General features: G+C 50.0%; 1 protein-coding gene across 3 annotated transcripts in view; it reads left to right on the top strand.

Moving 5' to 3' along the window:
• Dhcr7 (7-dehydrocholesterol reductase) overlaps positions 1 to 21,780 on the top strand; it is a 24,040-nt gene extending 2,260 nt beyond the window's left edge. Inside the window, exons 1-8 of one of the 3 annotated variants that reach the window (XM_026781313.1) lie at positions 1,535 to 1,558; positions 8,144 to 8,235; positions 9,308 to 9,530; positions 11,064 to 11,154; positions 11,843 to 12,056; positions 13,649 to 13,853; positions 16,131 to 16,262; positions 20,181 to 20,645. In XM_026781313.1, coding sequence (XP_026637114.1) covers positions 8,150 to 8,235; positions 9,308 to 9,530; positions 11,064 to 11,154; positions 11,843 to 12,056; positions 13,649 to 13,853; positions 16,131 to 16,262; positions 20,181 to 20,645 — 1,416 coding nt within the window. In that variant the 5' untranslated portion in view covers positions 1,535 to 1,558; positions 8,144 to 8,149. Of the gene's footprint in view, positions 1 to 1,534; positions 1,559 to 8,143; positions 8,236 to 9,307; positions 9,531 to 11,063; positions 11,155 to 11,842; positions 12,057 to 13,648; positions 13,854 to 16,130; positions 16,263 to 20,180 lie in introns of those variants that run through there. The other 2 variants (XM_005351591.2, XM_026781312.1) reach the window with 2 other exon arrangements.
• Positions 21,781 to 22,810: the final 1,030 nt, after the last annotated feature.

Below are 22,810 nucleotides of genomic sequence, written 5' to 3' on the forward strand. Positions count from 1 at the left end.
CGGGGGAAGGTGCTTGCTCAGATAGTAGGTAGGTGAACCTGCTAGCAAGTATGGCGGTGGACCTTGCTTTACTTTGCTTAGCTGGGGCCTGTGGGTAGGAGAGGCAGCCATGTCCTGTGGGATGAGGACCCAGCTCCCTGGGGGACCTGCCAATGCTCAGGTGTAATAGAGGCAAATGTAGACACACCCCTTGGCCCACGCTCCTACCGCAGGGTACATACAGCTAGTGAATCTCTTCAGTAGAATCTGAATGATTCCATCCATTCTCCCAGGAGACAGATGGATTGCCTGCTGGCATGAGGGTTCTGGCAAGCTCTAGGCATATCTGGCCTCCCCAGGTTGTGGAGAGTTCCCAGTCGCCCTAAAGATCAAGATGGTTTTTAGAGGAAGAATTCAAATAGGACGTCTTCAGTTTTTTGAGCTGCTTCTGATAGAATCTTCCTGAAAATAGCCAAAGGACATGCCAGGAAGAGGTGCAGCGGGCAGGGTACAGTAAAGCCGTGCTGCCAGAAAATTTGGTAAAAAACCAGCTTTTGGACAGAAAGGTGGCCCAGTAGGGTGTGTAAAGGATAATCTGTGGAACAGTCTGGGAAGGAATGAGGCCTGGGATGGGCTTGAGAGGAAAAAACACTTTGTTTCACGTCTGGCGTTTATTTTGGAACTTCTGTAAAGCAGAGAGCATGTAGCTTTGTTTAGAACCCCGAAATTCCAAAGAATCAGAGATGGGGGGCAGGTCATTCCCTCCCTCCTTGGGCTTATGCTTATTTCTGGGGGCTTCAGAACTGCCATTCCTCCACAGGACCCCAAGCTTTCAAGACAAGTCAGGTCAGAGTTCTGCAGCCAAGGGTTCCTCCAGATGCTAGCCTCACTTGACCTGGGGAAAGCGGTGGGGCACACTGGACTCACAGATGCCATTTAACTACAGAAGCTCGTCTGTTGGAAAAAGAGAGGAAAGCTCAACTTGTCCCCATTTGTGATGCTCCTGGAGGATCCAAGTGGAACCCCTCGTCTTCTCAGTCCCTCCATGATAGGGAGGGGCTGGCCTCCACTGACACCTGCAGAGCCGGCTCTTTGTGGCACTGGGTGCCAGAGCATCTGATTTCTCTGGTGATTGTCAATGGGTGTGACATAAGTTTTCGTGTCCATACAAGGTCCTGCAGGAAGTCCTTGCATCTGCCTGCTGGCACCGCCCCGCGTATTTCCCAGGGTAATTTCCTCTCAGTACATGCAGGTGGACACGCATCTCATCACTCACCCATTTCCAGGATTCGCTGCCTTTTCGTCTGAAAATCCAGCACCATACCCGGGCTCACGAATCTCCAGATAGGACACCCTATTGATTCTGGAAAATTCCAGTGACATGGAAGGTTCCTGGAATCTGATAACAAAGTTAGCCATGTCATCATTACTCCACTGTGTCCCAGTGTGCCAGAAGTGGAGCTTCAGACCCAGCCTTGCCTCCTAGGCCGTGTTGACAGTCAGCGTATTGTACTGCCCTTCTCTTCCCCAGTCTCTCTCGTCTGTGAAGTAGGCGGGTGTGACATTGCTCCTTCTTCAGGTAGGCTGGGCACCCGGTTCTTGGTAGCTGCTGGTGATGGGGTGTGTCGCCTGTGACAGCCCCAGCAGCAGCTCCTCTAGCCCTGCCTTCCTGCTGCACCTTCAGGATGTGGAGTGACTGAGCTGTGGCCACTAAGGTCTGGTGATGTCTCATACCCCCCAAGGCCAGGTCTGAAAGGCTCCCCTTCCCCCAGCACTGCCCTTGGGAGTGTGCTCACTGCCTCAAGGCCACCCGTGAGGTAGGCCGTGGCAGTCCTTATGAGGTAGGCCGTGGCAGTCCTTATGGGCCTGCGAGAGGGGAGTCTGAGCACCTAAGGCTCTAATGTGCAGCTGACTACTCCACGACACTCCCCTGCAGCCTATCCTTCCATAATTTCTGACCTGCAGAGACCATGAGAGATACCAAAAGGTTTGTTTTTGGTTTGCCATGGCCCCGTAACTGGAAGGTTCGTCTGTATGGCTCAGCATCACGGGTTTGTGCTTTCTGCTGATTTGGTAGGTGTCTGCTGACCTCCGCGCATGCTCCCTTCCACAGGATAAATAAATAATAATAATTAAAAGCTGTAGTGGCATACACCTATAACCGTAGTCCTTAGGAAGTGAAGGCTACAGTCAGAAATTCAAGGTGATTCTCAGCTACACAGCAAATTCAAAGCTACATGACCATCCAGAAGGACAGATCTGCCACCTTCCTCTGTCCTGTGTGTCCCCTCTCAAGGTCACAGGCATTCTGCTTTTAGAACCAGCCACGCTGGGAACAGTAGTTTTCTCTACAGGTTGTATCCATCTCAGATGCTGGCCCCCTGAGAGGCCCCTCTCTTCAGATCTACTTTCGTGGATGTTTTTCCAGTTGCTGTGTATGGATGGTGGCTTAGTGTGTCCTTTGACTGTCTCCTGCCTTTGGCTTTCTTGACCTGGGTCATATAATTTCCTTTTTTCTTTTTGTTTTTTGGGGTTTTTTTAATTGTTGTTTGTTTTGTTTTGTTGTTGTTTTGTTTTGCTATTGTTGCTCTGCTGACCTGGAATTCACTGTGTAGACCAGGCTGGCCTCAAAGAGATCTGTCTGCTTCTGCCTCCTAAGTGCTGGGATTAAAGACAAGCCTTTAATTGGTTCCACATTGGTTTCATGTGGAACACCAGGGAACTGTCTTCAGCTGTCTTTAATGATGATCAACACAAATCCTCTGGGCCATAGACTTACATGCCATGGGACATTTAATCTGTCCCCGACTATCTTGCATTCCTGTAGAGATTGGTTCCAAGTCCAGGTTGTTTTCTGAGGTACTCTGTGTTTTGGCATCTCAGTGGTTTCTAGTATGTTCCATGGGAATGTGCCAGCTTCAGGTTAAGGGATGGATGACTCCCGGGAGTACCAGGATGGTTGTACATGTGCAGGTGTGGTTGTCAGCATTCTAGGGAATCTGTTAACATCTGTGGCCTGCCTATGCTGGGTTCAGCACTTTTGAGCCTCTATGAAAATCTCCACCCATGCGTACCCGGGTACTCCCTTTCTGTTGTATGTTGAGAGACAAGCCCTGAGCCTGTCCTCTGCTTGACATCAGCAGTGGCCTTGATACCTGCAGTGTGGATCCTTACCTGCCTTTGACTTGACATTTCTACTCCCTGGTGACTTGGTGGCCTCTGTTGAAGGTGTGTCTCTGTATGCGGCTGAGGATTGAGCAGACCTTGGGGGACTTCTGAGCCTAGGCACGTCAAGAGCCCTTCTAAGAAAAACAACTTCATTCTTGTTGTGAAACCTCTGGCCCAGAAGTCAAAGGTGATTATGTCGCTCACAGTGCCTGTGAGCATGGGCAGTGGCAGTGAGGCACTGCTTTAAAAACTGAAGAATGGGCCGGGCGGTGGTGGCGCACGCCTTTAATCCCAGCACTCGGGAGGCAGAGGCAGGCGGATCTCTGTGAGTTCGAGGCCAGCCTGGTCTACAAGAGCTAGTTCCAGGACAGGAACCAAAAAACAAAACTGAAGAATGGGCTGGAGAGGTGGAAAAGATTACTGGCTGCTCTCACAGAGGACCTGGGGTTGATGCCCAGCACCCATGTGGTGGCTCACTGTAACTCCTGCAGGTCCAGGGGACTTGACATTCTCTTCTGCCCTCCGTGAGAACTGCATGCACACGGTGCACAGACATATATGCAAGCAAAACCCCACACACATAAGATAAAAATACAGTCTCTACAAAGCAGCCTCCAAATGAAGAAATCTGCACCAGTCACATGTCGGATGTTCTGCGAGGCTCAGGACCCTTGGTCCCCTCTATCCAGCTGCCCTGCACAGGCTGTACTTTTCCACAGAACTTGGTGCCTGCAACAGAGGTGTGGCTAGAGACATGCCCTCCAAATAAATTCAAAATGCTTACTTTTATATTTTTTCAGAGTCTCATATAGACCAAGCTGGTCTTGAACTCCTAATCCTCCTGTCTCTGTCTCCCAAGTGCTGGGATTATAGGCGTGCACTACCATGCCCAGTTTATGTACTGTTGGGGATGGAACCCCAGACTGTGTGCACATAGCAACTCTACCAACTGAGCCACAGCATTTTAATTCCACTTTATTTACTTTTTTATTCTGAGGGAGGAGGTATGCCATAGTGTATAGAGGTCAGAAAACAACCTTTAGGAGTTGGTTCTCCCTCTACCACCGGAGTCCCAGGATAGAACTCAGGCTGTCAGCCTCAGCAGCCAGCCCCTTTACCCACTGAACCATCTTGTCAGCTCTTTTTTCTTCATCCTCGAAGATGCATGTTATTGCTAGATGTGGTGGAGCACAGTGACAGGAAGGCTGAGACAGAAAGATCGCTGTGAGTTCTAGGCCAGTCTAGGTTACAGAGGAAGACCCTGTGTCCCAAAACCCAGAAAGATGGTGCACTCAGTGGGCAGCGTTGTTTAGTGTCTTCAGCGTCGAGATCTGAAGTTCTTTCCTTATTGGCTTTCGCAATTTTCTAGCATGTTAGATTATCAGAGAGTAGTGTTGGTGCCAAGCTTTATATCCTCGGGGCTTATCTGTGAGTCAGGGCCAGAAGAATGCTACTCTCCTCTGTTGAGCCTCTTGGAAGGCATGTGGGCACGTGGCTCTGGGTTTGCTGTGGTTAGTGTAGGTACCAGAGATAGAGGAGATAGGGGCACTGTTGGCTGCTGCATGGGAATGCAAATGGGCTCACAAGCCATGTGCACTGTGTGTGCTGCTGGGCAAGAAAAAAAGTGACAGCTGCCGGGGCTGGGCTGTCAAAAGCAGAGCAGCACAGGCTCTGAGGCAAGAATTGCCGGAGAGCAAGGACTTCTTAAAGGCAGGCCTCTCCCAAGCCCGCTTTTCCTTTTCTGAGTGTCCTTTGTGCACATGTACACACATGCATACACCACATGCTTTTGGAGTCTGTCAGGGGCTCTCTGTTTTCTTTGAGGCAGGAGGCAGTCTTTCTGTTAAACCCGGAGCTCTTATACAGCTAGTGTCACTGGCAGCTTGCTGTGGGAATCCTGTCTCTGCTTTCTGGGGCTAGAATTACAAATGAACTGCTATGCTTATTGGGCATTTGTGTGGGTCACAGAGATCCAAACTCTGGTCCTTAGGCTTTTGAGCAGGCAAGTGCTTGAACCTCAGAGTCCTACCCCTGTCTGGGGCAATTCTCTTTCCCTACATCCGTTCTACAGGTATAACCAGGGAGTCCCTGGAGAGCCTCCCTGCAATGTGTTAGGGCTGCACTGAGGGGCCTGGCTGTTTCGTGCTCCACTCTTGCTGCAGAAGCTGTCCCTGCCGCTGCAGCTCTCCCTCCCATTATGTGACAGAGTACCTTTCACCATGGAGAATGTAAATTTTGAGACCAGTGATATTCTCTCACTAAACAAATCAAGATGTCAGAACGTTTTTGTTTGTTTGTTTGTTTACGAAAGTTAGTCCTAGGAGCCAGGAAGACAGCTCACAGGGTAAGACTGCTTGCTGCTGTGTTAGTGTGAGAAACAGGGTTCAAAACCCTGACACCCACAAAAAAGCCTGGAATGGACAGGTGTTTATCAGGCTGTCTTTCGGGCCACCAACCAGCTCCCAAATCATGACATGGAGACTTCTTACTAGTTATGAATGCTGGGCCTTATCTTATGCTTGTCCCACTAGCTCGTATAACTTACATTAACTTGTTTCTCTTTATCTACATTTTGCCTTGGGGCTTTTTATCTTTCATTCTGTATATCCTACTCCAGGTTTGGCTGGCGACTGAGTGGCCCTGGGCATCTCCCTTTCTTTCTCCCTCCTTCCCTCCTCCTCCTCTCATTCTTCTTGAGCCTAGAGTTTTCCTCCTGTTTTTTCTCTCTGTCCTCCAGCCCCACCTATCCTTTCTCTGCCTATCTCAGTCAGGTGCCTTAGGCAGGCAAGGCAAAACAGCAACTCATCTTTACATAATTAAACCAATGCAGCATAAACAAATGTAGCACACCTTTACATAGTTAAGATAATAGTCCACAGCAGAGGTGCCTGTAATGCCGTCACTGGGGATGGAGACTTGTGGATGCAGGAGCTTGCTGGCAGCCAGCCTAACTGAAGTGGCAAGCCTTGGGAGAGTAACACTCTAGGACTCCTGGCATCCTTCTCTGGCTGTACCAGTCCCTTACTGCATCCTACACCATAGCAAATTCTTCTCATTCTCTTAGCTATGCTTTTCTTCTTGTCTGTTTTTTCTTCTTGTCTGTACCTTATACCAGTGCGGGGCGGCTTCTGCCTGGGTGGATGTGTAGCCGTCATCCTGGGATCTGCCCTTGCTCTGGTAGTTTTCCCTTGGCAGTTTTGTTTTAGGTAGTTTATGTGTATGGTATTTACCTGCCTATGTATTTGTTGACCACATTCATGCAGTATCCATGGAGGCCAGGAAAGGGCATTGGAACTGGAGTTTCAGATGGTTGTGAGCTGTCATGTGGGTGCTGCCAATGCTCCTAACCCGAGCCATTCTCGAGCCCCAGCTCCTTTAGCAGCTCTTTTGAATCCATTTTCTCGGTCTCATGCTGGTTTTATTCCATAATGGACTCTTTTTTTTTTTTTTTAAATGTTTGAGACAGGGTCTCACTATTCGAGTGTTGGCTAGGTTGGCCTCAGGCTCATAGAGATCTACCCACTTCTGCCTCCTGAGTGCTGGGATTAAAGATTTATGCCACCAAGCCCAGGAAGGAACAGAATTCTAGTCAAGAAAAAAAAAAGTTGTTCTAGAATTTTCCACTTACTGCCTCTCATCCAGTTGACTCTCAAGATATCTAAGCATACTGTTCTCCCCTTTAAATTTTTATTACATTTAAAAATCGTGTGTGTGTGCGCACACATGCGTGTGCGTGCGTGTGTATGAACATGTGCCATGGAGTGTGTGAGTGAAGGCCAGAAGACAACTTCTGGGAGCTGGTTTTCCTCTGCCATGTAGTCTTGTGGATCAGATTCAAGTTGTCAGATTTGGTGACAAGCATTCTAATCTGCTGAACCATCCTGCCAGCCCTGCTATGGCTCTAATCCTGTTTTCTCTGATGACTTTTATGCATGTGTATTTGCATGCGTGCAAATATGCATGCACATGTGTGCATGTGGAGGCCACTGGAGGTCAACGTTGGGTGTTCTTCCTGGCTCTCCCACCTTAGCTTTTGAGATAGCATCTTCTACTGAACTTGCAGCTGGCTGATTTGGCTAGACTGCCTGCCAGAGAACCCCAGGGGTCCTCCTATCTCTGCTTCCTTCCCAGCACTGGGACTGCAGGGCCTCTGCTAGGGATCCTGAACTTTGGTTCGTGTGCGTGCTGGGGACTGAACTCAGGTCCTTGTGCTTGCACAGTAGATACTTTACTGACTGGGTGCTCTCCACTTAAAGTCCCTCTGTGGGCTTTAAGATACCATTTTAAATCCCTGGCTTTTTAAAACTTTACAAACTAGACTTTGCTTTAGAGGTGACAGGGAAGCGCTGAGTGGGGGAGATACCTGGAGACCTTATCTATAAAGTGTCCCCCAAGATACTTACTGTTCTAGGCCCTGGTGGCGGAGGGATGAATAGGGAGCTGCCTTCTACTGGAGGGAGGCGGACAGTGCACATACATGAACCCAAATAAAACATGCCTGCACTGTGAGCATTAAATTAAAGGAACAAATTACCGAGGAGGGAAACTGCTTGCCATTAGATGGTCTTAGTCTACTGAGAAGGGGGCTTATCATACTAGTGCTGAACAAGAAGCCTTTGAGCATGCTCAGAGCAGAGGATGTAGTGGGCACTACAAGGAGAGCCGAGAGTCATATTCAAAGATGGTAAAGATTCCTGGCGGAGTCTGGCAGAGCCGGATTGCGGCAGGCAGAGTGAATCCTTGCCTAAGAAGGACATCTGCCACATCTGGGAAAGGAATTAATGAGCCAGGTCAGAGGTGGGAAGGCCTGGTTGGAGGGAGTGCAGGCTCAGGGAGGAGCCTAAAGCACCTTCTTCCTCCCCTCCCCTTGAATCTGGTGTGGGTGAGCAGGTACTGAGAAGCTGTAAAGGGCACCTATTCTGATCAGTGATCAGTACTCGAGTCCTGGTGGGGGTCCGGCTTTCTGGAACAATCTGAGACCCTCCTCTTTCCTCAGGACCTGATGGCTTCCAAATCACAGCACAATGCCTCCAAAACCAAGAGTCTGAATGGCAAGGCTGAATCTCAAGGACAATGGGGCCGTGCCTGGTAAGGGACTCACGTGTTTTACTAGCTAGAGGGTGAACTGCGATCTCAAGGGTTTCAACTTCAGGGATGTTATGAACCTAGAACAAAAAAAACCACATTATTTTATTTAAAGACAAATGAAAGATAAGCTGTTTCCTATTCTCCAAAATAAAGTATTGGAACGAAGACCCTGAAACCATTTTGGAGTGCTTGGGCTGGAAGTAGTCTCATGTCTGAGTTTTTCCCCTTGTATATAGAGATATCCGGGTGTATATCCTGAGCTGTCTTAGGGAAAGGACTCATAAGCACCTGTGCTTAAGGCCTGAAGGTAACTTGCTGAGATCTTTTCAGCGTGCTATGTTTTAAATGCAACTTGTCACCTGAGGTCAGGTGTGCGACTTTCCTCTGCCTTGCTCTGCCAGGATTCTAGGTATTTCAGATGGTCTAAGGGCCATCTGGAGCCCTGCCACCAACCTAGGGACCCTGTGTTGGTGTCATGGTGTTCTCTCTGCCATTGAGCCATGTGAGTACCTGGGTATTAAAGAGTCTTCCCTGGCTAAGGACCAAGAAAGCTACTGACCTTGAGGGTCATGAAGAGCCCCCTGCTCTCATGTCTGGGCTTTTTGTCGGTGGCCACAGATAGGGCACCTTCTGGTGACGACACAGGAGCAGCGTGAGTGACCCGCCTTGGCTGGAGAGTTTGCTGAATGGATACCCCTGCCCATCAGGTTCTGAGTGGTGTGGAGAGTCCCACACATATAAGGACACCTTGGAGACCCCCCATGTGGCCCAAGGAGATTGGAGGACATGTCAGAGACGCCTGTAGGGCTCCAGGGACAGAGCGAGTCTCAAAGGGATGGAAGGGTGTCTTAGATACCCTGCCATGGGGTCTGAGGGATAAAGGGGAATCTCAGAGTCCTTCATAGGGCCCAAGGAATGAAAGGGACATTTCAGAGGCCCTGTGAGGTTCAAGGGCTGGGAGGGTATCTTAGAAATCTCCATCATGGGCTCCCAAGGACGGAAGGAAGTTTGTACGTCCCCTGGGGGGCTTGAGAACAGGAGGCCTGATGGTGACCGCCCTTTGTCCTCTCAGGGAAGTGGATTGGTTCTCCCTGGCCAGCATCATTTTCCTGCTGCTCTTCGCACCGTTCATTGTGTACTACTTCATCATGGCGTGTGACCAGTACAGCTGCTCCTTGACCACCCCCGCACTGGACATAGCCACTGGTCGTGCTAGTCTGGCAGACATCTGGGCCAAGACACCACCTGTGACAGCTAAAGCTGCCCAACTGTACACCTTGTGGGTCAGCTTCCAGGTCAGTCCTCTGCCTTGGGTCAGGAACGTGTTCTGCTGCTCGGGTCTTGTCAGAGAAGCAGACTTCTAACCCAGTGGTGCTCCCATTCTCAGGATGCAGCAGTTGCCTAGAAGCAATTCTATAGAGCAGGAAACATCTGTGTGTCACCTTGTAATCGTCATGGTTTCTAGCCCCTGACTGTAGATCAACAGCATGGCCTATCAGGCAGTAAATGAGACCTAAGCTGCTGCTGCCACAGATTGCCAGAGAGTCATGGTCAATGGTGTCTTTGTCTGTGATGCAGCCTCTTTGACCTAAACTAGGTCACTAAGCAGGAGCAGCCTTCACAGGTTGGGTGTTGGGCAGAGTACAGGAACCGCATGAAACACCAGGCAACTTGCTTTTCCCAGGCAGAATTTTGTATGGAGACTTACTTGTCTCTCGCTCCAGGGTCCCCCTCCTTTTCATTCCCCAGTCCTCTGGGTGAGAAGGATAGCGCGAGTCATGGGAGCCAAAGCATAGAAAGAGCCCAGCTGTCCAGTAGAGGACAGGATAAATAACGTGGTCTTTCCATAAGTCGAATACTATTAGACTGTGGAAAGGAATGAGCTCTGGTACAGGCTGCTCTTTGGACCAGTGTTGGAAACAGCTGCCAGACGCTAAGACCAGACCGAGTATTTGCATTGATGTGAAACATCCAGGATGTTTCATTCTCCCAGGCTTGGTGAGATTGGTGGTTACCAGGGACTGCTGGGGGCAGTTGACAAGGGGAACAGGGTGTCCCCTTTTTTAAAATTAAAAAACATTTTTTAATAAAGATTGATTTATTTTGCTGGGTGATGGTGGTAAATGCCTTTAATCTCAGCACTTGGGAGGCAGAGGCAGGTGTATCTCTTGAGTTTAAGGCCAGCTGGTCTATAGAGTGAGTTCCAGGATAGCCAGGGCTGCACAGAAGAAAGCCTGTCTCAATGTCTGCCCCCCCCCACCAAAAAAAAAGATTTACTTATTTTATGTGTGTGGGTGTTTTTCCTATATGTATGTAGTACCCAGTGGAAAACAGAAGAGTGTGGCAGAAGATCTCTGGGACGTGGCTTACAGATAGTTGTGAGCTGCCATGTAGGTGCTGGTGCTGGGAATCAAACCATGTCCTCTGGAGGAGCAACCAGTGTTCTTAACAGCCAAGTTGTTTTTCTCCCATCCTAGGGTTCTCTTTGGTAGAATTCTAAGATCAAACTGTGGTAATGGTTGCCAGGGCTTGTGAACACATTACATGATCTGAACAGTGATGTTGAAAGGGAGGGGGCTCATGGGGGAATCTTGGTGCTTTTAAATGGCCTTAAAAAGGGGTTGGGAGGACCCATGTGTTCGACTTGGAAGGTTACAAGGCTATAGCCTGGGGTAGGATTTTACACATTCGGCGGGAAGCCTGCCTCGCTCCTGGAGCACTAAGCTTTGTGTCTTGTGTTCATATCTGTCCAGTAAAACCAGACCAGGTCAAATCACACAGCTATCCCCTGCAGGCTGCCAATCTTTCCAAATAAAATTCTGTTTTAGGTGCTTCTTTACTCCTGGCTTCCTGACTTCTGCCACAAATTTCTGCCAGGCTATGTGGGAGGTGTCCAAGAAGGCGCCATAACTCCAGCAGGTAACCTTTGCCCCTGAGCTGGTAGCTATCTTACCCTAGCCACCCCGTGTCCCTGGCTCCCAGAGTTCTCCCATCCTACGTCCCAGACAAGAACTAATTTAGTTTGGATGTGATCCACTAGGCATCCATGCCATTATAGACATGGCAGCTTCCTCACTCAGGAGTGCCGTCCCTGACTCTGCTGTCACTACTTCACTACTTCATAAAGATATGGCAAACCCAGCCTTACCACTAACCCATGGATCATCTCTAAAAACCCTCAAGGAGCCCAGCTTCATACGCTAATGTCATGGGCTGGAATCCTACCTATTTCTCTAGCCGAGAGGTCTCAGAGAGGTACTGCAGCAAGCACAAGTGGAGCCTGGGAGGACATAGGGTTGGCCTTGCCTTACCTGCCACTTGATTGACCTTCCCAATACTTTACAGACCTAAAGAGCGCGAGAAGAATCTCATAGAGGTTTCCCCACTCTGGCTATAGTAGGAACAGCCACTTTCTCACCGTGTGAGGGGTGCCACTGGCTTGAAAGCCTGTGTATTCAACAGAAGATGCCCCTTCTGGAATGGTACCTGGGGGCTCCAGTCAGGGGTCTACAGAAGCAGAGGCCAAGGAGCAGGTAGGGTGTGAGGCAGGTACACAGCAAGGCCGTGTAGTCCACCGAGGGTGCTCTGTGTGATTCTCCTTCTGCAGGGGTTGTAAACAAGTATGAAGTGAACGGGCTGCAAGCCTGGCTCATCACTCACCTCCTCTGGTTTTTGAATGCCTACCTCCTAACCTGGTTCTCCCCCACCATCATCTTTGACAACTGGATCCCACTGCTGTGGTGTGCCAATATTCTGGGCTATGCTGTGTCCACGTTTGCAATGATCAAGGGCTACCTGTTCCCCACCAATGCTGAAGACTGGTAAGTTCCTCAACGGCTGGTCAAGCCTAGAATGGATGGTGGATACCTCCACCCAGGGTTGTCTGCTCCTCTGCAGACAAGTGGAGAAGCCTGTTTGAAAGTCTGGATTTTCTTGCTTTAGAGGTAACCAAGGCTACCATGGGAGCAGTTAAACCAGAAGGACAACTTCTGACTGAGGCAGAGGTAGATCATTGTCTCCTTCTTTGGATTATCTCTTGTGAAACAGCCTTAGCCTTGTTATTTTTACTGTAGCTCCTTGCAAGGAGAGCCCTGCTTGCTTAAAGCATTCTCAGGGGAACTGAGTTAGAGGCCAACCATCAGTTCCATTCCATCTACCTACCCATCCATTTACTCATCTGTCCATCTGTCTGTCCACCCCCCACCCATTTATCCTCTATTTACTCATCCATCTACCCACACAACCATTTATCTATCCATCTACCCACCTGCTCACCTATACACCCACCTCTATCCATCCATCTATGCACTCATCCACCTACCTGCCAGCCCATCCATTTATCCGCCTATCGTCTACTCACTCATGTATCTATTTATCCATCTGCCTACTCTCCTGTCTACCCATATACCCACCCATCTACTTATCCATCTATCTGTCTACCCTTCCACCCATCTTTCCACCTACTCACCCCCCCCCATCCATTCACCCATCTACAGATATTCGGTGAGGTCTTCTGGAGTTTTTAATTTTTTCTGGGGATCCAGATGAGAACAGTGCATCTCCCCCTTAGCTGTTGGATTGACTTTGGGGAACCAGCCTCAGATGAGAATGCAGTGTGACTTATGTTTCCCTGCCCTGCAGGTTACTGCCGTACTGCCTTTTGTGGCTCCCAGAGCTGTTGCTGCTTTGGCAGATGTGATGTTTTAGTTTTCTGCTTAGCCCGACTGTGGGAAGCAGACATGAGAACCTGCTATGCTAGCTAGCAGTAATCCCTGTGCATGCACAGTAGACTGTACCTAGGAAGGGCCTCCATCCAGATTATCTCAGCTAATTCTCTGCCCCAGTCTGGGATAAGGGGGCTGCTGTGGGGCCAGGTGACCAAGACCGAGAGGGGTCACTGAACTTGTGGAGCAGTTAGAAACGTGGGCCCTGGAGCTTAGGCTATGAGCACGGGACACTTGCCTCTTAATCCTGTATTCTGTGTCTCTGCTGAGCATGGTGCACTGTGCGTGAGAACAAATGCAGATGTGGGGCTGAGGGCGGGGCTGCCACGTTCTCCCTGCAGCTGCATCCATGCTGCCTCCTTCACTTGCCGGCTCCTAAACATTGGTGTCCACAAAGCTGGATGCGCCACATGTCGCAAGATGTGCTAGTTAACTAAATGTGTCTTTGGAGGGCAGGGGGAGATGGCTCAGTGGTTAAGAGTACTGACTGCTCTTGCAGAAGACCTGGGTTTGATTTCCCAGCCCTCACATGGCAGCTCACAACTGTCTGTAATTCCAGTTCCAGGGCATCCCATGCCCTCTTCTGGCCTCTGAGGATACTATACACATAACTGTACAGACAAGCATGCAGGTAAAACACTCATACATATAGAATAAATTTTAACATGTCTTTTGTTGATGTTATTAAGCAAATTCACAGGCAATTTCTTCTACAACTTTATGATGGGCATTGAGTTCAACCCCCGCATTGGGAAGTGGTTTGACTTCAAGCTGTTCTTCAATGGACGCCCGGGAATTGTGGCCTGGACTCTTATCAACCTGTCCTTTGCTGCCAAGCAACAGGAGCTTTATGGCCATGTGACCAACTCTATGATTTTGGTCAATATCCTGCAGGTAACTAAGTGTACTTACAGCCAGGGAGGGTGGGGCATTGCACCTGCTGGGCTCTGGGAGAGTTCCCAGCATGCCATATGTTCTGAGCTGGTTCTGGGTAACAGTGAGCACTTGCTGAGAATCTACCATTACATAGATTCCTGTGCCCCTGTGTTAGCCCCAAGAGGGACAGGGTAGACACCATAGTCTGGCCTGCAGTCAGGCTCCCTTAGGGACTGCACTCAGATAAGATCTGGGAGTACGGGGGCTTTGTTAACCAGCTAGAGAAGGGGGACCATAGGTACGCTCCAGGTACAAACAGTGGCCTATGTAGTCTGCATAGTGGGAGAGGTTAAGACACTGAGGAAAGGCCTCTATCCGGAACATCGAGAACTAGGGAGTTTGTGGCCAGGTGGGACCAACATAGACCCTTTTGGGGATTTCCATCCACTTCTAAGTAGTTATCACTCAGGAGGCTGCAGCAGGAGGATTGTTGTGAGTTAAAGACTGCCTGGATGCTACATATTTAGTTTGGAGAGCTGCCTGGACCAGGAGGTGAGATCCTATTTTAAGAACAGCAACAAGACTTAGGAGATGACTCTGTGGTTGAAGCACTTGCCTAAAAGCATGAAGGCCAGGGTTAGGGTCCCCAGAAGCCAAGTCAATACTGGGTGGGTCTGGTGGCCCCGCCTGTAATCCTGCCTCAGAAAGCGGTGGCAGGGGATCCCAAGAGCAAGCTGATTAATGAGACTAACCATACCAGTGAGCTCTGGGTTTGACTGAGAGACCTTGCCTCAGTGATTAAGGTGGAGGACTTCAACCTTTGGCCACACACACGCACACACTTGTGCACACACACACACACACACTTGTGCACACACGCAATCACAGACACACACATACTTGTGCGCACACACAATCACAGACACACGCACACACACACTTGTGCACACATGCAATCACAGACACACACCCACACACACACTTGTGCACACATGCAATCACAGACACACACGCACACACACTTGTGCACACATGCAATCACAGACACACACACTTGTGCATGCACACGCACGCACACACACTTGTGCACACACACACTTGTGCACCCACACGCACGCACACACACTTGTACACACACACTTGTGCACACACACACGCAATCACAGACACACACGCGCACACACACGCGCACACACACGCACACACACACTTGTGCACACACACACACACTTGTGCACACACGCAATCACAGGCAGGCACGTGCACCCTCATATGTTTGTGCCCACACATGTACCACATAAAAATATGTGCAAAGAGAAAAAAAAATTTAAAAAAGTAGTGAGAAAAAATGCCCAGTGGTGTTGGGATGTGACCTGGATGTGGTATGTCCAGCAGGGCTTCAGGGTGCCAGGTGGGAGGAAGAGGAGGAAGAGGCAAACAGGAAGCCATGGGCACAGCTCAGGCTGGCTGACTGTGCTGGGGTGGGACCAGACTGGATGGGGTAGGTCCCTGCCTCCTACCAGTGGGCTCTGGTCATTTGCACTTGTGGACCCGAGGAGTGGGTGATGTGGCCAGGACCTCAGGGAGAGGTCTTCTCTATGGTCCTCCATGAAGCTTCTCCTGTGCTGGGGTATAGAGCTGGATGCAGAAGAGACCCACTTTTCCACAGAGCACTGGGGTCTGGACACCTCAGGCCAGCTTCTTGTCACAGCCAAGGCTCGGGATGCTGGGACTGTGCTAGGCAAATGTTGTGGGTAAATCCCAGCATGCCTGTGTGAGGTGCCACTCCCCCTTTATAAGGGATCGGCTATGGCAGGGTGCTCTGAAACTGTTGCTTATGCAGGTAGCCATGAGTCGAGTCTCTGGAAGACTCTCTGTGTCTCAGGCTCATGACCTCATGTGCTCTTGAGTGACAAGCAGGATCTTTGCTGTTTGCCTATCTCTGTGAATGGACCTCAGTCTTCTTGGACACATTGGAGGTGTCATGGTTCTGAGGGGCAGCGGATAGCAGCCAAACCTGGGACACTCACCCTGTGGATGTCTTTGTTGGTGTCTACCACTCAGGGACAGTCCCTGAGTCCTTCTATCCTGAGTCACCTCTGCTGAACTCCACATCTCATGTCACCTATGGGAGCTATGGGTGGGAGCCCTTTCTGCTGATGGGCAGAGGCCCCTCCACCCCACTGATTGCTCCCAACCCCACAGTAACCAAGCTGCTTAGCAGTATCCCGACTGCCCATCCCCCATCCCTCCCTTGCATGGGGCTGTGGTGGTAACGGTGGCTCTGTCTTGCAGGCCATCTACGTGTTAGACTTCTTTTGGAACGAAACCTGGTACCTGAAGACCATCGACATCTGCCATGACCACTTTGGGTGGTACCTGGGCTGGGGTGACTGCGTATGGCTGCCCTACCTCTACACGCTGCAGGTGAGGAGCCAGGGTGATGGGGCAGGGCGACCAGCCTCGTGGGCACTGCCTGTGTGGTCTTCAGTTGCTCCTGGCTGACCCTGAGCAGACACACATGCTGAGCTTGTCAGGGTGTTAGTCCCTGGAGCTCCCTGGACCAGTGTCGTCTCCCATGAGGGGGAAGTTCCTTGTGTCACAGATATGCTTGACCCATCATGGGATCTGGTTCCCACTTCACCGACTCTCCACTGGAAGTATCAAAAGTACAAAGTGCGCTTAGGGGGCTGGAGAGATGGCTCAGGGGTTAAGAGCATTTGACTGCTCTTCCAGAGGTCCTGAGTTCAATTCTCAGCAACCACGTGGTGGCTCACAACCATCTGTAATGGGATCAGATTCTGGTGTGCACAAAGACAGAATACTCATATACATAAATTATATGAGTAAATAAATCGTAGAAAAAAAGTACTCAGTGGTGTTTCAAGAACACAGTACATTTTTTTTAAAATTTATTTATTTATTAAGGATTTCTGCCTCCTCCCCGCCACCGCCTCCCATTTCCCTCCCCCTCCCCCGATCAAGTCCCTCTCCCTCATCAGCTTGAAGAGCAATCAGGGTTCCCTGACCTGTGGGAAGTCCAAGGACCGCCCACCTCCATCCAGGTTTAGTAAGTTGAGCATCCAAACTGCCTAGGCTCCCCCAAAGCCAGTATGTGCAGTAGGATCAAAAACCCATTCGCGATCCTAGAGAAGCTAAATTAGAAGGTGAATCCAAAGACAAACATATAGGCATCCTCCTGAATATTAACCTTCATCAGGCGATGAAAGGAGACAGAGACAGAGACCCACATTGGAGCACCGGACAGAAATCTCAAGGTCCAAATCAGGAGTACATTTTTTAAAGTGTGTTTAACACACCTGACCTACCAACTGTAGCTTAGCCTTGCCTTCCTTAATGCACACAGGGTCACAGCTGGACAAAATTAGCCCACGTAAGGCTTGGAGAGCTGCTGAGAACCATACAGAAATTGAGCAGTAGAGGGTGTGGAATGGCTTTTGAAGCATCTTAGGCTGATCCATTGTAGCCACCTGTAGTTGGCCCGGGATGACCTGGGATTGCACCCATGTGAGCATGTCCTTAGTCATCCCTGCAGTCGGGGCAGAACCCCCAACTCAACCAGACAAGATGGAGCCGTCAGGGTGGCCGGCAGTGGCTCTAGCTGGGCTGGATGTCTTAATCCCCGCCCTTTGGCTATGTTGGCACCGTGGTACTAGTGCATGCAACTGCTCATCAGAGGTCGGAAGGAGTTCAGAGCAGCACAGAAGGCTGTTGTTGGTCTTTCCAGGCAGCCATCAGTAAGGTGGGCCTCTGGCAGCTGGTTGCGGAGCTGATGGTGACATGGGCTGTGGAGTGGCCTGGCTACCTGTGCAGGGGTGCTGGGAAAGCAGTTGTGCCCAACAAAGGGGAGAGGTGGAGGGTAAGGGCGTGGACAGGTGCCAGCCTCAGACTTACACTGACTGCAGGTCCTCACCAGCCGTGAGCAGCTCACATGGTCAGGGTTTCCACTGATTGGGCACCTGCTCACGGGTCACCCCCTTGTATCTGCAGTGCCAGTGTGTGAACTGGTGGCAGAGACTGCGCTTACCCAAGTCTTTCCATCTAGCAGGCCTTGTTTCAGCCTCAGGATACAGTGGCGTCCATAGATTAAGACAAACATGCATTGGAAGAATTTTTTTAAAAACTTGCTGCTGGGCCTTCTTGGACACCCATGTGATCCCGGCTCTTGGGAGGTTGAGGTAGGAGGATCAGGAGTTCAGAGTCACCCTCAGCAACGTGATAAGCTCAAGGCCAGCTTGGGCTACATGAGACTACATCAAAACAAACAAAAAAACTGTGTGCTGAACGAACATGGAGTTTTTCTGTGTCAGTATTCCCTAAATAGTGTGGTCCCGCAATCGTTTGCTGAGCCTTTACATTTTGTTTTCAAGGCAGGGTTTCTCTGTGTAGCCTTGGCTGTTCTGTAACTCGTTCTGTAGCCCAGCTTGATCTTGAACTCACAGAGGTCCTCCTGTCTCTGCCTCCCAGTGCTGGGATTAAAGGCGTGTTCCTGCTCTGCCACCACCTGGCCAGCATTTACGTTTTAATAGGCTTCCCGTACGCAGTTCCACATTTCTGTTATTTAGTATATTGTAGATAATGAGGTTAATCTAGAGGTGACTTCACATTTATAGGAGGATGTGCACAAACCTGTGTTGTGTAGACCAAAACTACATTGTCCCTTGTTCTTTTGTTATCTTAGATTTCTTTTTCATTGTCAATGTGTTTGTTTATGCTCCCAGAATCCAGGGGTACTAGAACCTCTGGTGTAGGAGTTCCAGGCAGTTGTAAGCTGCCTCACATGCATGATGGGAACCAAATCTGGTCCTTTGTAACTGCCGAACCATCTCCCCAGACCTGTTTTTGTTACTTTGAGGTAGTCTTGCCTGCCCTGCAGCCAAAGCTGGCTGGACTCACCATGAAGTGAAGCTGGCCTTGAGCTACAATCCTCCTGCCTCAGCCTGAGTACTCGGACACCACATCTATCTATATATACCTGTCTCATATGAAGGGATTGAGCACCATGGAGTTTGGGTGTCCATGGGGGCATACTGGAACCCGGCCTTTGTGTTCTGGGGCATAGGCATATGGCTTTGAGATGTGTATATATAGATGCACTCTTATTCTGTATTTGTGTCTGGGGTCTCTTGAGGAACATGGGTCCTGGGAGGCCCCAAACTTTTCAGTGGGGGTCTGGAAGCCAGGAGAGGGCTGTTGTTGCAGTTCAAAATAAAAGATTGCATACTGGCAGCATCCCCCTTTCCCAAGGGGGGCTGGTTTGAATGTATTGAATGAAGTCCCCCCACATTGTGGGTGTTCATCTGCTTTGCTCAGTGCTTGTTTAAATGTTAATCTCAGCTGGAGAAAGAACCTCAGGGCTTAAGAGTGTGTACTGCGACATCAGGAGGACCCGAGTTCAGATCCCAGCACCCAGAGAACAAACTGGAGTTCTGTTCATGCCTGTAACCATAGAGCAGAGACAAAAGGATGACTGAGCCTTTTTAGCCCCTAGCCTAGCCAAGGAAACTTGAGCCCCAGGTTCAAGGAGAGACCCAGCCTCAAAGGAGAAGGTGGAGTGTGACAGAGGACACCAGACGCTTTCTTCTGTCTGGTTGCGTCATGTGTGCTCAGGTACATATGCATGCACACAACAATAAACAAGTAAATGTTAGTCTCCTCCACAATTTAGGGTTGATCAAATGTGTACAGTGGTCTGCCCAAGCTGATAAATAGAATCAATTGTCGTCGCAGTATATTCAGATCATCTTACATGCTGTGTAGTTTACTCTTGTACAGTGTGTGGTTTACCAACTGCAACCAATGGTGATCTCAAGACAGCTTTTAGCCCTTATGATGATACAAACACGGTCGTCTTCATGGCACAGAATGCAGCAACTGCAGAACCGTGAGAAAACAGTACACCCTGTAACCAGGAAGGGTGTCTGGAGGCTGGCTGTATTCAACGTGCTTTCCTCCTCCTTTCCCTTCCCCTCCCCCATCTCCCTCTGCTTGCCAGTCCTTGGAGTTGAACCCTGGACCTTGTGCATGCTAAGCAACTGCCACATCTTCTGCCCTCCCTTCTTACTCATTTTGAAACAAGGTCTGATGCTGTTTCAGTAAACCGTCCAAGTAGGCCTTGAACTGCGGTCCTCCTGCCTCATCCCCCTGAGTCCTGGGATTCCAGGTGTGTGCCACTATGTCTGGCTCTGTGTGTCTTACTTAACAGAAAAGAAACATGTGTCTGGGGCAGGGCCAGGGTCTACCCACCTCAGGCTACACTGAAGCCCACTGTGCTCCATGATGGGCTATCCTTCACCTCTCCCCTCTTACCCTCTCTCCCCACAGGGCTTGTACTTGGTGTACCACCCTGTTCATCTCTCCACTCCCAATGCTGTGGGCATCCTGCTGCTTGGCCTGGTGGGTTACTATATCTTCCGAATGACCAACCATCAGAAGGACCTGTTCCGCAGGACAGATGGGCGCTGCCTCATCTGGGGCAAGAAGCCAAAGGCCATCGAGTGCTCCTACACATCAGCCGATGGGCAGAAACACCGCACCAAGCTGTTGGTGTCAGGCTTCTGGGGTGTGGCCCGTCACTTCAACTATACTGGTGACCTGATGGGCAGCCTAGCCTACTGCCTGGCGTGCGGTGGCGGCCACCTTCTCCCCTATTTCTACATCATCTACATGACTATCTTGCTCACCCACCGCTGCCTCCGTGATGAACACCGCTGTGCCAACAAGTATGGCCGTGACTGGGAGCGCTACACGGCCGCAGTGCCCTACCGCCTGCTGCCTGGAATCTTTTGAGGACCATCCTGGGATGCATAGGGAAGTTTTATTGAGTGTGTGGAGTTGGATGCATGGGGGCTGGCATCCTGGCTTCCCATGCAGGGGCATCAGTTTGCTCATGTGGAGAATGGAGAGCCTGGTGCCCAGTAGTGTGTGGCTGGTGGCAGCTGGGAAGCGGAGTTCACACTGATCCCCCAACAGGCTGTTTTCTCTACTCAGCATCCTGAGGGCAGACTATTGTGGCCCTTTCATTCTGTCTTTATGTTGGGTGCGCGCAATCTATGCTGCCCAGATGGTTTAGGCTTACCATGTGTGTCCTAGGATTGGGCCAACCTATTAAACTGGAGACAATGTGGGATCTAAGGATTTTGATAATGCCACCTTCCCCTTCTGTTCTGACATGCTGGGCTGGGCCCCTGAACCATTTTTGTCTGTAGGCATGTGTAGTCTTGATTAGCAGAGGGCTCAGAGGCCATTGTAGGAGGAAGGCTTTCTGTTTGGGTTCTTGTTTCTGATTCTTAACCCCAGGAATGCCAGGCAGTGGAACGGGGTATCCAGGGGTACTGCCCACTTCACAGTGGGCATCCTGGCTAATCTGTTAAAGTCTTTGTGACATAAGACAGGGTTTCTAGGGCTGGAGAGATGGCTCAGAGGTTAAGAGCATTGTCTGCTCTTCCAAAGTTCCTGTGTTCAATTCCCAGCAACCACATGGTGGCTCACAACCATCTGCAATGGGTTCTGGTGCCCTCTTCTGGCCTGCAGGCATACACACAGATAGAATATTGTATACATAATAAATAAATAAGTACTTAAAAAATATTTTTAAAAAAAAGACAGGATTTCTAGTACAGGACTCCCTGAGTACCCACCCACCTAGCAGCTCAGCCCCCTGCCCTCTTCCAGAAGGTACTTCTGTTCACCCCCCAAGACACTTGGTTCAGGGGTAAACAGATTTGGATTAGACAACCCAGAATGTATCACCAGCCAGTGGCCTCAGCCACACCTTCCCCAACAGGAGTTCCAGTGTTGGGAAGGGCACCCATTCTCATTTGGGACAATTGGCCCCTAAAACTCAGGGCATTCTGTAAAACTAGATAGGATCCTCTTCACCTTGCGGATAAGTCTTTGTATTAAATCTACCTTTTTAAATGTGTCACATTGTGCTGTCTCCTGAATGGGCCTGACCAGTTCAGGGGTGGGGGTAGGGGTGTTATATGGTATAGGATGGAACCCCAGGAAGTATTAGAGCTGGTGCATAGGGTACTATCAAAACTTCATTGACATTGGGGTGAACTGTGCCCCAATACTCTGTAATAATCCCTCATCATTCCAGAACTTTGCCGGATCATTTACTTGTTGGGGTGAGGAATCCATTCCATTTGCCAGTGACAGGATGCTAGCATGGTTACCTGCTCCAAACAGGTGGAGGAGCCACATAGCTGGGCCCTCACTTTTGTTTCTGGAGAAGCAGAGGTGAGTAGTGCCCACAGCCCGGGCACAATTGATCTGCTTCTGGTTAGAGCTGGTTAAACATTGGCAGCTGTTCTGGAGAGAGAGCCAGAGAGTCTACCAGCCTAACTTGGTGCTCTCCTGGCCTGTCTGAGAATGTGGACACAGGGGTTTCAGGCATCTCTATTGGCCACACATTGGCACTTTCATTTGTCCCTTGAACAAAGTCCTAACTGGAGGCTGGGGTGTGGTGGCTGTAAACTTAGATACCAGGTCCCACTGTTCACCTGGGAACTCTGGCTCTGCCTTCTGAAGGCTTTAAAGCCTTCAAGTAGGTAACCCACCCTTCCGTGGCCTCAACATCCTCATTTGTGTGGGCTAAAGGTCAGAGTTCAGTCTTCTTTATTGCTGGAGAAAGGTTTCAAGCTCATATGGCAGGAGGCCTGAGTTCTAATGTCAGTAGTGCTTGTCAGTTGACTATGATTCTAGTTTGTTTTAGCCTGGGAGCCCAGCTGTGGTTTGGGGCTTTGGTGTGTGGTGCCTTCACATCTGGTACTTGAAGACTGTTGGGCTGTGGGCTGCTGCTCCCAGAGCACTGTCCACTGTGGGCCTATCTGTCCTGCCTACCCTGCTATCTGCAGATGAAGCCCACATTTTGCTCTCTGAAATGAAAACAAGTAAGCCACAGAGCTAGGATCTAAACCATGTCAGCCTTTGCCACTGCTTAGCTACAG

This window comes from Microtus ochrogaster, chromosome 8 (assembly GCF_000317375.1).
Source record: "Microtus ochrogaster isolate Prairie Vole_2 chromosome 8, MicOch1.0, whole genome shotgun sequence".
NCBI lineage: Eukaryota > Metazoa > Chordata > Mammalia > Rodentia > Cricetidae > Microtus > Microtus ochrogaster.